General features: G+C 50.5%; 1 protein-coding gene across 1 annotated transcript; it reads left to right on the forward strand.

Moving 5' to 3' along the window:
* The first annotated feature begins 1,134 nt into the window (after positions 1-1,134).
* On the forward strand, positions 1,135-10,601 carry ANKRD60 (ankyrin repeat domain 60). Its single transcript, XM_004430531.3, has 4 exons — positions 1,135-1,438; positions 6,207-6,337; positions 7,897-8,062; positions 10,297-10,601. The coding sequence occupies exons 1-4, from the start codon at positions 1,135-1,137 to the stop codon at positions 10,599-10,601; spliced, it is 906 nt and encodes a 301-aa protein (XP_004430588.2).
* The last annotated feature ends 5,512 nt before the right edge of the window (positions 10,602-16,113 follow it).

The raw sequence follows: 16,113 nt of genomic DNA on the forward strand, positions 1-16,113 counted from the left end.
TACGTTAAAAATTTTCTATAATTTAATATGAATGCCTTTCCAATGCAAAGATTTTTTTATGACTGTAATTTCTCTGCAAAATGTATGTTTAAAGCTCACATTTTATGCTTTTTTTGGTGACAACTGAGATTTTTTAAGATTGTTCTTGTCCCTTGCCGTCCTCTCCTGTTGCTTCCCCCACCCGTTAGCTCTTTGTGTATTCATTGTTTGTGGGGTCTTGTTGAGTGTTTGTGATTTGACACATAAGCTTCCTGTTTACTTGAACAGTTGGCCTCCTCTCCCGTGAATTAAGGGAAAAGCACAAGATGGGCTTCTCACAGATGGAGCTCCCTTGAAAGGTATCTTAACAGTGGAACCATCTCAGCCTCTGGCCAAGTGGACATTTACTCCCTTGTTAAGTGTTTTTATCAGCGCCTTTCTTACTCCAGGAATTTGATAGCATTTTCAAAACTGACGGATTTTGATGCAGCTCTGCAGAGTTCCACGAAGGTCTATCTCTGACTTCCGGAGTGGCCAAACGTTGGGTTTTTTCATCTCAGGTCGGGCCCGGATCTGCTGAGAGGAGTCATATTTCTGCAGTGTTGGTTTGTTCATTCATGCTAGAAATATGATTTTTAAGCGTGACTAAAGACTGCACTTTACAACTCCCTAGGCGATGCACGCGATGATGATTTAGAGCGTTATTCACGCGTAATTCCTCCAGGTAGTTGGCCCCGACTTATGCAGATTGTGTTTTAAGCGGATATGGAGAAGAGGTCACAGTTTCCCAACGGCGGCCAGGAGCCACCTCGTTTCGTTTTCCAGGTTAAAGCAACTGACACAGAGCAGTTGGAAACTGCAAGGACTTGGGGACGTGGGCGCAGCTGGGCTTGCGGGGGGCGCGCAGCCCCTCGGCGACGCCTCTGTATTGATCTCAATAAATCTCCCGAATGTTGCAGGACGCGCCTGTGCGCTGTGCCCTTATTTGAGACCCGTTCCCCGCGTCCGAGTGGAGCTGCGCCTTCGTTAACTGCGGGGCCACAGTGGGGCTCGGCCGTCCGCGAGGGGCCCCAGGGGCGGGGGCGATGACGCGCCCCCGCGTGGAGCCGGGTGACGCGCGGCGGGGACCGGGCGGCGGGGACCGGGCGGCGGGCCATGCGGCGGGCGGCGGCGGGCGGCGGCGGCGGCGGGGCGCGGGCGGCGAGGCCTGCGGGGGGCGCGCAGCCCCTCCCCGCGCAGCCCCCGGCCCGCACCCGCGGCGGGGACCCGCCGGCCGCGAGCCCGGCGCTCGACGTGGCCCCGGACGTCTTCGTCGTGCGGGTGCTGCTGGAGGAGACCGGGGAGATGTTCCGAGTGACAGACTGCCGCAGCGACATGACCGTGCGGGAGCTCAAAGAGGAGCTGGACCTGATGGCCGGCATCCCTTTCAACCTCCAGCGGCTCCAGTACCTGGACCAAGGTGGCCCTGCCCCATCCCTTCCCTCCCACGTGTACTGTCGCGACCCCGGGTGCCCAGTCTCCTTCCGAACCTGCAGCCCCCGAAGGGGAGCCTGCCTGCGTGAGGACCTCCAGATGTGGAAACAAACCCCAACACCCTGGAAACCCCAGATAGAAAAGCAAAACCTGGCAGATAGGGACTTCCCAATCCCAGACAAATGGGATTCAAATTAGACCTCAAATCTCAAGGCAAACTCTGTCCACAGCAAGACCCTAATCCACAAACAAACTCTGCCTGGATTAGGGCTCCAATCCCAAAGCAAGCTGTCTGGTGGGACCTGCCAGCCCTGAGCAAATCCTGTCCACGTCAGGAACCCAAATCCCAAAGCAGACGCCGCCACAGCAGGACGCCTCAGAAACCCAGACCCTCTGGCTCCCCATGTCTTCATCAGGGACCCAAGTCCCACAGCCAGCAGTGCCCACACAAGACTGCAAGCCTGGCACAAAGCCTGTGCTCAGTGGGACCCCACAACCCAGGGCAAACTTGCTCGCCTCAGGACCCCAAATTCCAACAAACTTCAAGTCCCTGTGCTGGGCTTGTGGACACCAGAGCCCCCAGTCCTCCAGCCCAACCATGTCCACATAAGGATGCCAAACTGCCCACCTCAGGACCCCAAAACCCAGAACAAACCTTCCCAAGACTGAACCCCAAATCTCCAGGGTAACCATGACTACCTCAGAACCCCGAAGCCTCTGGCAACTGTGTCCACGAGAGGACACTCAAGCTCAGAACAAACCCTGCCCCTTCAGGACCCAATACAAAGAATAAACCTGCCCAAGACCGAACCCCAAATCTCCAGGGTAACTATGACGACCTCAGAACACCAAATCCTTCAGCAACTGTGTCCACGCAAGGACACTAAAGCCTGAAACAAATCCTCCTCACCTCAGGACCCCAAAACCCAGAACATACCTGCCCAACACTGAACCTCAAATGTCCCCTCTGAACCCCTAATCCTCCAGCAACTGGGTCCATGCAAGGACTCTAAAGCCTGAAAGAAACTCTGCCCACTTCAGGACCCTCAAATCAAGAACAAACTTGGGCAAGACTGAACCCCAAATCCCCAGGCTAACCGTATGGCCATCAGAACCCTGAATCCTTCAGCAGCTGTGTCCACTGAAGGATGCTAAAGCCTGAAACAGACTCTGCCTCCCCAGGACCCTATATCTCTACACAAACCATGCCCATGATTGAACTTCAAATAAAATCCCCAAGCTTCCCCTGCCCTCAACAGAAACCTAAATCCCAGAGCAGACTCTACCCAGATCTCGACCTTAAATCCCAAAGCAGACATGCCAGTTCTGAGCCCCCAATCTCTAACTAACCACTTGTGCATCTGAACCCCAATCCATCAGCCATTTCTGTCTATGTAAGGAAGCCAGAGCCCCAATTCTTCCCACATCTGGACCCCAAAATTCAAAGCCCATATCCGAAAGCCAGTTGCCAAGCTCAGCATGACTATACCAGAACCCCAGTTCCAAGCAGAGCGCCCTCATGAGGACTCCAAAGCATGAGACAGACTCTGCCCACAACAGAACCCCAAAACTCAAAGCAAACTCGGCTTGTATTTGAAACCCAAACCCCTTAGCCCACCTTATCCACACTAGACCCCAAATTCTGGACCCAACCCTGTCTGTATCAGGACCCCAAATCTCAGGACAGAACCTGTCGCCATCAAAACCCCCAAATCCCAGGGCAGACCTGTCCAATTCCCTACCCTCGGTTGCCACACTACCCAGAGCTAAGTCAGAACCCCAAATCCCAAAACAAGTCCTGCCCACACAAGGACTCCACATCCTAGAACAGACCCTTTCCGTACCAGGACCCCCAAATAAAAAGTAGACCTTGCCTTCACCAGAACCCCAAATCCAGAGCACACTCTGTCCTCAGCAGGACCTCAAATCTCAAAGCAGACCCTATCCACATTTGAACCCCGAATATTGGCACTAATCCAGTCCGTATCAGAACCCCGAATCTCAGCCGTGTTCTTGTCCACGTCAGGAGCTCAAAGCTAGCCCAGCTGCAATCAGAACCCAGCACTCAAAGCCCACTGTGGCTAAATTAGGACCCCACGGCCCCCAATCCAAACAAATCCCATGTGGGAGGCACCCCGTGGAGGGCAAGGGCCCTGCAGCCCAATCTCTCCTTCCGTCAGTCTCCTTCCCTCAGCCTGAGGACCTGGCTGTCCCTGTCCCGCTCCCTACAATAGTTAGGATATGAGAACAGGAGCAAAGCCCCTGGGCTCCATCATCTCCCCACCCGGTTGACATCAGTACAAAAACACTTCAAGAAAAGGAAGATATAAAAACTCTGGGCTGCTGCACAGAGACTGAAGAGCAATCTTGCAGAGACTGCAGTCATACCGCAGGGGCTGGGCGCGATGGAGACAGACGGAGCGCTGAGAGCAGCCTGGCTCAGCCAGCTCTGTCCTCCCAGACGCTGCCCTTCCGGGGCTCAGTTTCCTAATCTGTGAAGCAGAGCCCTTTTAGCTCTAGAATGCTCAATGCCACTTCCCCTCTAGACAGAAATGACTCGGGAGACACAAAATGTGTATTGAGGGCCAAAATACTTTCCTTTGCTCTCTTGGAAATAGGTTAAGCATTTCTCGTGATGTATTTATTTTGCTATGAGAATATCTGGAAGATGCTTTGGGGCATTATTGAGGCTTTATTTGGAAAAAATGTATCTCGAACCCAGTCTGCGTTTAACATGCTAAAGATGAGGTGAGCTGTTGAAGGACTTAGTAAGGGTTCCAAAACAAGTTAATTTGAAAATTACGTATCCTGAACTAACAATGTTTGGCTCACAGAAAAACGTTCTGTTAATTTATTTTTGCTGATGAGCTATGCTGAGCAATAAATTCCAGAAAGCTAAGAGGGAATGAAAGAGATGGAGTGACTGGACATTGATGTCACAATCCCATCACTCAGCGGGCACTTAGCAACTGTGGAAGGTTGACCTCGCTTGCGTTTGCAATCCTCACCATTGACAGCACGCGAGAAAGAGAGAAGGTGCTACTAGGTTGATAGAAGAAATTTGGGCTTCTGCCTATAAATAATCAGTGGATGCCTCCTTCCCCACCTCAAAGGCTGCCAGGGAGGATCAAATGAGATAATGTGTGTGAAAACCTTGAGAGACGCAGATCCAAGAGGGGTGAGCAAATTCATGGATGAGGATTGCCCTTACACGTCTGTTGTCAGCTCCAAGAATTTATTTAGCTGGTGATAATTAGTATTCATCTGAGCCGAAGGCAGTTGCTGCCTGCCTGTAAAAAGAGAATGTGCTCTGGGTTCTGGGAGGGCTGTTCAGCACGCGTGAATTGCGCTCGCCTCCGTCTCAGGGAGACACAGCTTTACTCCATTTTTTCGAAGTCGTTAGGAAGTCAAGTTGTCTTAGTTAGGCTAATTACTGATTATCCTCTGTGTTAGAACCACAACTAAGACCCTAATTAACAGATTTGCTCATCACTCTTCCTTGTTTACATACACCATCCGGAGTTTCTGGTAACCAAAGGTGCCAGCAGAGCCCAGAGCGACAGGTGCAGGGTGCTGGAGGGAAGGCAGGTCTGGTTGGAGTCCCGGCTATGCCATTTACCAGCCTTGCGAGCCCCACTTTGCTCGTTAGCAAATGGAGATGACAAACCTGGCTTGTCGTGAGGATGGAAGAATGTAGGTACTTAGTACAGGCACTTAGGAATCACTTGATCATGAAACCAAAAACCTCATGGATTCCGCTTGGTATAAATGATAGTCCAACCTGAGCAGAGAGGAGACTTGACATCTGTGGCATTGCTTATGGGGAAGGCAAGTTATTCTGTTATTCTTAAGCAAGATTATAGGTGGCCATGGAAGAAAATGTGTGTGTATTTAAAAAGGTAAACTAAATACAACTTCACTTTCTTAAAATGTTCTAGAATCCTCTTCTACTAATTCTGATGGTCTTTCCCAAAGATTCTGAATTTATGAAGTGTGAGTAGATCCACCCACCCCATTCTTTCCTATGAGTAAGGGGCTGTTTGGGGTGCTGACCTCCCCAACCCAGATTATGGTGAATGTCACCATGACGATTTTTACGTTGCAGTCGGTTCCCAACTGGGACAATTTTGTCCCCCAGGGGCCATTTGATGGTCACAGCTAGGTGAGCTTGCTACTGGCATCTAGTGGGTAAGAGACCAGGGATGCTGCTAAACATCCTACCACACACAGGACAGAGACAGCCCCCACCACAGAGAATGATCCAGTCCGAAGTGTCAGTAGGGCCAAGCCTGAGAAACGCTGCCATAGACTATAATTTGAAAGATCTGACAGATTTTTATTGTTGTTACCTCTTTAGCTGACTGATGACAACATTAACCAGAGTTAGCATTTGAGGTTAATGTATATAACTTGTATAACTATGTTGTAGTTCTATTTGTAGAGTTTGCCTTGTAAAATGATTTTACTGACTGGTGTTTTTTGCAATAGGACAAGTTATAATTACAGAATTTTATAAATTGTTGCCATTTCTTTTTTTTTTTGGTTTGGCTTCTATTTGAGCTGAGCCAAATTAATTTTCTAAAAAGCATTAACGACCACAAACAGACTCATGCAGAGTTATCAAATGATATCAGTGCCCAAGGTTCTAAAATTATCTTTGTGGTACCCAAGGTCAGACAATGTCTTCACTTAAGCAATGTAATAGTTTATCTTTAATACCAATTTTTTTTTAAAGAAAAAATTGTTCCCTGTAGGAGTTTTGATGGATGATTCTACGCTGAAGTTCCATGATGTTGTTCCTGGTGGAATTATTTCATTATGTATCTGGCATTATGATGGATGGACGGAACTGGTTTTGGCGGCTGTGGACGGAGATCCCAGTAAGGTGTTTTCATGCTTCTTTAAATGGATATTACACTTCCTGAAGCAACTGTAAATTGTGTGTGCGTGGGGAAAATCACTTAGTCCTTAACGTGAATATTTGAGTAAAAGTTTCAGAATAGAGAAAAAAGATAATAAGGACTGGTGTCGTAATGATCAAATGTAGGCCCAGTGTTTCCATTCATTCTCTGCATTTGCGATTTCACTGTGTTCACTTATCTGTGATTTATCACCCAATCATGCCCTCTCGGAAGGAATCAGAGAAACGCATTTTCTATTCATGTGTACATTTCGTAAAGTTGAAAACCTAATTTAACAGTGAGTGAAGAACTCCAGATAACTCGGAAATGCGCGGCCCAGAGCATTCGATGGTGCAAAAATCCTGACGGGGGTCAGTCCCCACTAGGGGGGAAAGACCACGCACTGCTTGGATACACAGCAGGTGCCTACTGTTTGCCGGGCCTTGTGCTCGGCTCTCAGCTGGGCTCTGGGGTGGGCCGTGGGGGGAAGAAGGAGGAAATCAGGGTGTGTACCCAACAGGGAAGATGAATCACTCAGACACAGGGGGGCAAGTGTGTGTTCTTTCTATAAAATAAATTTGGAAGAAAAGCTATGAGCTTGTGGAGAAGAGGAGACAGTTTACTTCCGGCTGGGAAAGGGGTCTGGGAGGGCCGGGTGTGGGAGGGTGTTGGGACCCTGGGAAGGGTGGGTGGACTCTGGGAGGCAGGGCCAGGTCTGCAGGAGCCAACCTTCTCGCGTGGGAGCTGCGTGCACCTTAGAAGGAAGAGTGGGGCCCATCCCAGCTGTTTGCACAGTCCCTTCCAGGCCTTTCCCTGCTCTTCTCCTCCACAGCCTTCCCTTGCCTTCCCTCTGCCACCAACGATTGGGTCTGTGCCTGGGTTTTCTGGCTCTTGCTCTGGATGTGGGGTCATTCCCTCCTCTGTTGAGTCAGCATTGCCATCACCCCTGTGTCCCCCACACCCCACACCGAATGCCCAGCATCTGGGACGGTGCCTCCTGTTGGAGCCCATAGTCTTCCTCCCATTCTCAGAGTCTTAATTCACCATGAGAGGATTATATTATGGGGCTATTATTCATCCATGAGCAGAGTTCAGAGTGTTCCAAAAGTTAACAGAGACAATGGGCCCGAAAATAGATCGGAAGACCAGAATTCATCAAGAGTCCAGAGAAGTTTGTTCCCCTCTGGGGAGGCCATTTCGTGTTGGCTGGTATCTTCCTTAATGGCCACAACCGCCTTCCTCTGGACACCCAAAAAGCTATTTTCTCTCTTCAAAACACTGACAGGAAGAACTTCCTGCCTCCTGAGCCTGCCTGATGGTAAATTCGTATTTCCTGGACATGTATAGAGACTTAAACAATGTCCTCCCCTGGGTGTTTTCCAACTTCTCACTTAGAGTTTGCCTCTCTCTGCTCCCGTCACAAGCCCTCATTCGGCATTTGAGCAGGCCTTGCCCCCCGATTGTCCAGACACCCACCCAGCCAGCTGCATTGCCTTCTGAAATAGCTCACACCCACTGTGTGTAACTCTGTTATCTTGCCCAGCTCTCTTGCCTTGGTGTTGCTGAAGATTCTTTCTACAGAACTACAAATTCGCAGCATTTTGAAGACGAGCAGTGGAAGGACTGGATATCTCAGAGAGCGTTCGTGGCGTTGTATATTACCTCACACAGAGGTCACTTGGATGCTGTGCAGTACCTTCTAGAACACGGTAATTCTGACAGACAGCTGAGCATGCTTGAGAGTAGGGGTCTTGGGCAGATAGGGAGGACAGAGTCGCTTGTCCTGGTCTCTTCAGCAATGGTTTCCTGGACCCAAATCTTGTCAGCCACCAATCATGGTCCCCATCGGGCCACTCAATCCCTGTCTGAGGTGTCTTAGGACATGCTAATCGGAGGCTGTGTCCCCTCTCTTAGCCAGTCTCAAGAGTCTTTCCGTTGTGGGGAGATGGAACTTTGAGGACACCAAGGCACAGGAACAGCCAAAAAAGGGCCTCCTGACTTGTTCTGTCCACCCAGACACACTGCTGGGGACATTCGCAGACTGTCTGTGTGCTTTTTGCCCCACCTGAAGTTGGGTTTCTGCAGTGATCCGAGGGGCCTGGCTCCAGCCAGCACTGTCCTCTTGGTGGTCAGCAGGCTGCCAGTCTGCTTTCTCCCAACCTTGGAATTACTCCCCCCAAGCCGTCTTTCGTCTCTTCTCCACCACAGGGCAAGTTGCTCTCTCTCTGGACGGAAATAGAAGCCTTAGCCTGCATTGTCTCCGAATTAAAGGGCTTTGCATGAGATTCCATGGGAGTACACTTTATCTTCCCTGGATGTAGGATATTTTTGGGAAAAGAGGCCCACTGGTTGAGGTACAGATCATTCAAGAACAATGGACAATGGTTGCAGACAGCTCAGGCCCCCGGCTTCCTGGGGAAAAGGAAGAATGTGTGACGTGGTACGTGGTCAGTGGTTCGAGGCTCAGAGGGGGCCTCATCCGAGGGTCTCCCATATCAACCCGCCTCCAAATTAGACCCTCCTTTCCTGCCTGCGGCCTTGACCCCAGCCTCTCTCCACTCAGTCTCTGCTGTGTCCCCGCTTCCACCAACCAAGGTGGAAAACACCCCAGGTGTTTGGGCGGGACAGCGGGGCCACGTTCCACCAAACACCCATGGCTCTGCGACGCGTGCAGGTTTCCCGGCTGTACCCTCCTCCTCCTCCACTGCTGTCTGCACTTCGCCTGTTGTGAGATGAAATACGGGCTTTCAGAGCCCAGCAGTCCTTTAAGCTCATGAAAAGTCATTTTCACTCTGATGGAACTGTGATGTATTTGAAAGCGCCAGTTAAAAAATTACAGCCAGCTTTGCAAACTTTTCTGTCCTCTGCAGACAGCCCCTGCGAAGAGGCGCCATGGCTGAGGCCGGGCGTTACGAGAACCTATTTAAAACTTTAGCGCCCTGACCAGCCATAGCTCATAAAAACTGGCTGCCGAAACGTCAGTGCGTGTAACCGAGTTGCCTTGTCTTCTGTGTTGTGATATTTGTTACCCAGAATTTGATTCAATTCAACAAGTCCACATTGGACACCTGTCGTTAGCCCATCCATCTGCGGGAGGCAGTGAGGAATTCAGTCACAGTGAAATCTGTCCACGAGTCAGGCCGCCCGTCGTCTGTCATTTCCCGGGTGCCTGTCTTCTCCAGGCAGCGCGCTACGTGCTGGGGATGAAAACAAGAGTGATCGAAACAAGCGTGTTTTCTGCCCTCGTGGAGTTTATGAAGAGAAGTCGGCAGATTATTACAAAAAATTAATTCCATGGTCGGTCATGCACGGCATGTTCTGAGGATGCAGGGTGTCTGCTGAGCATACACAGGGGGATTCATGGAGAGGGGGTGCTGAGGAAGGTTTTCCTGAGGAAATGGAGGAAACCTAAAGAAGGATTGAATTAGCCCAGAAAAAAATATAGGCTGAGAGTGTTGTTAGCAAAGGGAACAGCATGTGAGAAGGGCCTGGGGCAGGCTGAGGGAGCTGGGCATCTTTAAGGGATAAAGATGGAAGGCTGGTCTGACTGGAGCATGGAGGGAGGGGAGGAAGAGCACTGGGGGGTAATGTTGGAGTGATAAGGGGGAGGTGGGGTGAGAGAGAGCAGTAAAGACCTAAAACATTACCCCAAAGGCGGTTGATATCAGCAAGGGGATTTGAGCCGGAAAATGATATGGGCACTTGGGAAAGGTCATTGGCTGCCATAAGAGGAGCAGACTCGGGGAGAGGCAGTGCTGGATGCTGGGGGAGTGTGTCAGTGCCCCCCCCCCCTCAGGGCTGGGGTGGGGAGCAGTTGTTAATTCTCCCCAGTGTTCCTGTTGCAGCCTCAGCCCCTCCCGTGTCCCCCCCCGAATGTGTTTCTGAAGGTGCTCCTCACGGCTGGGAGGGTGGCCGTCCCTCAGCCAGCTCTCTTATTTCACAGGAGCCAACTGTCTCAGCAAGTCCCCCGTGGGCAGGACACCCCTGCACGTGGCCGCAGCCATGGGCCAGTCAGACTGCATAGACCTCCTGCTCAGCCATGGGGCCTCCATCAACGACAAAGACGCCAAGGGGGAGACCCCCATGTCCATCGCCCACCGCCTGCACCGCGAGCACGGCGAGCGGAGGATGTTCCTCCACTACTGGAAGGCCAAGTGCAGGACAGCGGCCCCGACGGACTTGATCATGAGGAAGTTCTTTCAGGGAGTCAAGTCTGGGTTTGGCTCCAAGAAGAAGAACAGAACTTAGCTCCCCTTCGGAATGTTTGCACGTCAAAGCTGACTTGGGTAACTTTTCAGAGTTCAAATCCACGGTGGCCCTTGGCAGGCAGGAAGGCAGGAAAACATGGCAATTAACCTGAATCCGATATTAAATTATCTGTCCTGGTTGCGAATGACTTGGGGGGGGTGTTGATGGAAGTAGGGGAGTCTGTGTTCATTTCGTGCTCCATTATGGACCTACCAGGCTCCGATGCCAGCCTTTAATTTTAAGCTATTTGTACATTGTACCTAATAGCGCTGCTTGGGGTGATGGGAACCAATTACCTTCGCTCCCGTCTCCGTCTCCAGACTGTCTAATGCCTTGCCATCACAGGAGTGACAGCAGTAATAAGAAGAGCGCTGTTGTTTTTGTACAAAACAAGAGCTGGCAAATGTCCGAGGTCGTGTGCAGTGTGGGCTGTGAATTTCAGTTTGTAAAACTCGTGGAACTAAATGCTCCCACGGCTACTCATGTTCCAGAAGTTTTCCTGAGCCACCTTTGAGGGGTCTGCTGCTCGAGGAGGGTGGCTGGGGGGAAGTGAGACTGGCGAGGAGCAGGGGAGAGCTTGGCTCTCCAAACACATTCTCCGCAGGGGTGCCTTATTACTCGTGTCACCAGGTGGTAAGCGGCCGCTGGATTTGGAAGCAACGGTGTAAAAGATGATGATGAGTTCGTAGAGGAGAGAGTCAGAGCTGGTACCTTCTTTGCCTTGGTCCCATCTCCAATGGGCTGAGCACCCTGCTCCCACCAGCTTCCTGGTTTCCTCCTACAGCCGAGGGAGCTCTGTCATCCTTTCTATGGGGCGGTGTCTATGCTTAATTCTAGGCCCTATACCTTACAAGAGCTGTAGACCTCCAGGGGCCCGGCCTGCCACATGGGTGAGTGAGCTGGAAGAGACGAGAGGGAAAGGTGAGGACTGGGGCAAACTGACATGCCCTGTCTGAAGAGGGCGCCATGGCTCAGCTCCAGCAGAAATGTGAACCACAGGCTGCTAGATCTTTCCAGGACTTTCCAGAGTTGGAAATCTGGCTTTTTGATACCATAAGTCCTGATTTTTAAGTGTGAGCTTGAGTTCTTTTAAGGTCGTGGTATGGTACAAAAGGAGTAGAAGATTTGAGGCACACCTATGGGACTGCCTACCATAGTCAAACTCTTAACTCGTTTCACTGAGGAAAGTGGTAGAAACAACCTACGACTCACTGGAAGATTCCATGGCTCTGACGCCACAGGGCAGGAGTGGCCATGGGTCTTGCTGGGTGTTATGTATCGTCCTCCCTCCCACCCCACAGCCACACATGTTTCTCTAAAGCCCTAAGTCCTGACGCAACTTCCGGAATCAGTCTGTGTGGCAATGGTCTCTCAATCGTTGAAGTTCTTAACGTGATGGAAAATGGCCCTGTCTCCTGGCTGCCCTTCTTTCCGACTTACATCCCAATAACGGGATTCGGCTTTTAAATTAATTGGCAGCATCTCTTGCTGTCACAGCAAGTAAGATCTGTGTTGACGGTGTGGCTTTACACTCCTCAGACATGGCTGTACCCAGCGCGGCAATCTGTTTGACAAATAATAGTCAGGGAAAAATACAGCTCGGCGTCAACTATGTCAAAACTGAGATCTCGTTTTTGGCAGACGTCTGCAAAGTCAATAGGCAGATATTAAATAACCCTGTCCGATGGGTCAGTTCATTAGCTAATGAGGTGTGTTGGGGATGTGTGGGCACCCTTTTAACTGAACAAGTGGCATTACTCAAAGTCTTGTGTTTGCCAGGGGCTTTGCTCTGTGTCTTTGTTGTTAGGAGAGCCACCCACCTGACACTTGTCCCCAAACTTTGGAGCAAGCACTCTGTCTTCATGTGCCCCCAACTCATTAAATACTTGGCCAGAAACTGGCACGTTCCCAACACTCTGCGGTGACATTTTGCTCAGTCTGTGGCAGGGACCTCTGAGCACTCCTGTAGGTCCTGGTGGCTCTTCATTTTAGACAATCTTAACATCCTGTCTATTAAATTCAAACAATCCTGCATTGCCTATTCGATAAAATATGTCCATAGCCATAGAAGAGTTGATTTGCAATTGGTTGCCATTACGTTACATTTTGTAGATATGTCATTAAACATTTATTTTGAAGGGTTTTTTTTGTCATACTTTAGAGCCAACAGGAAAAAAATTTTTTCTGAGGGGTCATCTCATACATTTTTGTAGGACCTCGAAATCCATTTAGGTCCAAGGTGCTGGGGATGGTCTTTGGTGGTGAAACAGCTGTAGTCTGCGATCGCCCAGGTGGGCCTCTCCTCACCTGGAGAGGGCTGGGTTTCCTTTTGGAAGGGAGCTGTGGTCAGTCTTCTGGGCATGATATCCAGCTCCCTTCTCCTTATCGCTAATGTCCCACGAGGCTGGGCTCTCCATCACCAGAGCGGAGAGCTGCCTGGGTAGCGTAGAGAGCAGGGTGGGGCTCAGTGTCAACCCCGGATGGCATCTTGCTGGCTCTGCCCTGTGGCCTTGGGCAAGTTCCCTACTGCTCTGGGCCGAGAGTTTTCTGTAGAGGAGGAAGGAGGGGAGTCGCAGTGCCTGGTCCCTGAGATTGTTGGGAGGGCCTGGGAGACACGAGGCACTCGATATATGCTCGCTCTTATGCTTAGAGCTGGGTTGGAAAATCTTGCTGAAGTCATGGGCTAAGTTATTGATGTTTGAGACAGAGGGAAGATAGGAGAACCATTTGGTGCCTTTCTTGGGCTCTCTTAAGTTCTGATCACCAAAAAACTGATGACCTACCCCTTTGAGCTCAGTAGCGCCATGAAAATGCCCTTGAGTGTCCTTGGATTTCTTGGTGGCCCCAAGAAGAAGGATTCCTCAGCATCTCCTGCCATCAGGGACGTCGCTCACCAGTGTGCCTTATGTCAGCCTGAGAAACAGTCCTTGGGACTGGGTCCCTTCTGGAGAGATGGACCGCTCACTACAAGCAGAAGATGACAGCTGTGTCAGCTACCAGGTTTCTATTTGCCTTGGCTGCCAGGATGCTCAGAGCCAAGGTTAGCCACCACCGCCCCCTTCCCCTTGCCTTCTCCCTTTCCCTGGGTGAGTTATAATGAGTTGCCCTGTCTTGTACACATGTTTACTGTAAGTTACCTCCAATCCTTTCTGGAAGTCAATGCAGTATAAATTAGAAAGAGATAATACAAATTATGGGGTTCACAGGGCGACTTCAACCCTGGCTTGGCTGACCCAGCCCCGGGCCAGACAGCCTTGGTCCCGCCTCCTGCCCACATAGTCTCAGGGCGGCTAAACAGAGATGCGAGCTTCATTCTGCATCCGGCCTATTGGCCTGGTCTGCAGCATCCTCTGGAACCTGGATGTGGGCACCTTGGCTGCCCCTCTGGACCTCTGGCCACCCCCCAAGTCTCTCAGCTCTACTTGGGTCTTTGCACCTTGTCTTCTCTCTCCAAAGACCACGAGGTTCCAGCTGCGAGCTGGGCTCTTGCCGCCTCCCTCTGTCTCTGATCTGATGCTCCCTCACCTGAAGCGTATCCACCAACCAGAGTTTCCCAGAGAGGGGGAAGGCCATCCCACTGGTGGGGGGCTTTAGGTGGCCCCCGACATTGCATTAAGTGACACTGAAACATAGGGTTCGAAAGTTTTTCCCTTTTCAAATCGCTCTCAATCTTTGTAATTCCAACAAGGAGAAAGTCTCCGTTAGATGCTAGTATGTCTGACTCCTCCGTGACCCTGGCTAATCTCCCTTTTAAAAATATGCAAATAGAGCAGGCTTCGTCAGGCAACGGTGTTTTGCTGGGATTTAATAACATTGTCTTGTTTTCAGTACATTTGTGGGCTGGGATTCTATTCCTTTCTCTAATCCTCACTCGTGAGTGACCTTGGGGCAAATTGTCACCTCCCAAGGGCCTCAGCTTCCTTGTCCTTCACGGGCCCCCAACATCTCCATCCCAACCTGGTCATATTGGTGAAACGAGACCACCAGTGTGAGTTGTGCGCCCAGGACCAGGAGCCCTGTCGGTGTGGCCCCCCAGTGCCGAGGGAAGGGGCTGGGCTCGCCGTCTGGAAGATCCGGTGTAGAACTTTCCTCTGCCACCGGCTGCGTGGCGTTGAGCCAAGCAATTGCATCTCTCAGAGCCTCAGTTTCTTTGTCTGTAACATTTGGGTAATAAAACCTGCTCCTGTCGTCACTGGCGGGATAAATGCCGGGCACAGAGCAGACACTTGAAAATTAGTAGCCGTTACTATTATTGTCACTACCACCACTTAATTTGCTTAAAGTGTTTACTCACAGGGAATCAATACTCTCCCGGTTTCCAGAGAGCCTCATAAATTTCAGCAAACCTTATACAATAAGAGTCTCCATCCAGAACTAATAATTCCTGAAGTGGGCGATAAATAATTTCCCTGAAATTTGCTGATTTTGGTATTAAGTACAGAGTTTCCTCAACAGCTTCCAGAAAAGTCGTTCTGAACTTAAAACTCCAGGGCCAGTGCTGCGGAAGAGGAAGAAAAGCTGTAAGGAGAGAGGAAAATTCCATTCGCTCGGCTGTGCCTCCGCAGTGCTACACTGACTACGCAAGCATCCAGCAGAGGGCACAGAAACCCATTAACATTTAGAAAAACGCCGGTGTTTGTGTTCATCGGAAATGTCAGAGATGCTGCAGTCTGCGTCACACCGAACACTCGAGAGCAGGTCTCAGCGGCGGGGGCTGGCAGACTGGCTTTTCCGCCTGAACTCCTGAAATGGTCTGCAAAATGTGCGTGTTTGCTCACGCATTTTCTCGAACATTCATAGCTCTCATTACATCCTGAAAGGGTCTGTGGACCCCCTGCCCAAATGTTCCCAAACCTGGACACACAAAGAGGAGACCCACCCACACCAGTTGTCAAACCACATCAGTGCAGCCATACGATGTTACTTGCTACCCATTTGGTTGGTGTGCGTTGTCAATTTGCAACTGGAAAAATGATAAATACTGGTAACATCTGGTGCTGTGATGTGTGTGTGTGTGTGTGTGGGTGGGTGGGTGCGTGTGTGTAGGTAGACGGGTATCTGGGAAGGGCTCTCTCTTACACTGCGGGAGGGAGCTGGCAGAGTCCTATAGCCTTGCAGGATTATGATCCGATGATATGTATGTATTCAAAACGCCCAGGACTCGGCCCAGCTACCCCACTTTGTAAATCCGTCCCCGCACATAATGAGACATGTGTGAATGTTCTCGACAGCTGTTTATGGCTGCGAGTGCCTGGAAACCCTCCAAATGCCCACCAGTGGCGGTGATGGTGGCACACTTTGTGGCTATTAAAAATGACTTGATTTGTATGACCAGGCCAAGGGATGGCCATGAGGAGTGTCTGTGATGTGTCATTAAGTGAAAAACACCAAGTTGCCCAGAAAATGTGTCTGAGCTCATTGAGTTAACGATTTTAAAAAGGAGGCAGATCCAGTAAATATGCATATAAGTTTATTTGAGCAAAAAGAAAGATGTCAAAGATCTTCAAACTCA

This window comes from Ceratotherium simum, chromosome 21, assembly GCF_057802395.1.
Source record: "Ceratotherium simum simum isolate JZ-2026a chromosome 21, ASM5780239v1, whole genome shotgun sequence".
Classification (NCBI taxonomy): Eukaryota; Metazoa; Chordata; class Mammalia; order Perissodactyla; family Rhinocerotidae; genus Ceratotherium; species Ceratotherium simum.

Excerpts from the sequence above, each read along its gene's own strand:
- ANKRD60 (XM_004430531.3), top strand. The coding sequence starts at position 1,135 with ATGCGGCGGGCGGCGGCGGGCGGCGGCGGCGGCGGGGCGCGGGCGGCG. Across the intron at positions 1,439-6,206 it reads GCTCCAGTACCTGGACCAAG|GAGTTTTGATGGATGATTCT; the intron begins GTGGCCCTGCCC and ends TGTTCCCTGTAG. Across the intron at positions 8,063-10,296 it reads GCAGTACCTTCTAGAACACG|GAGCCAACTGTCTCAGCAAG; the intron begins GTAATTCTGACA and ends CTTATTTCACAG.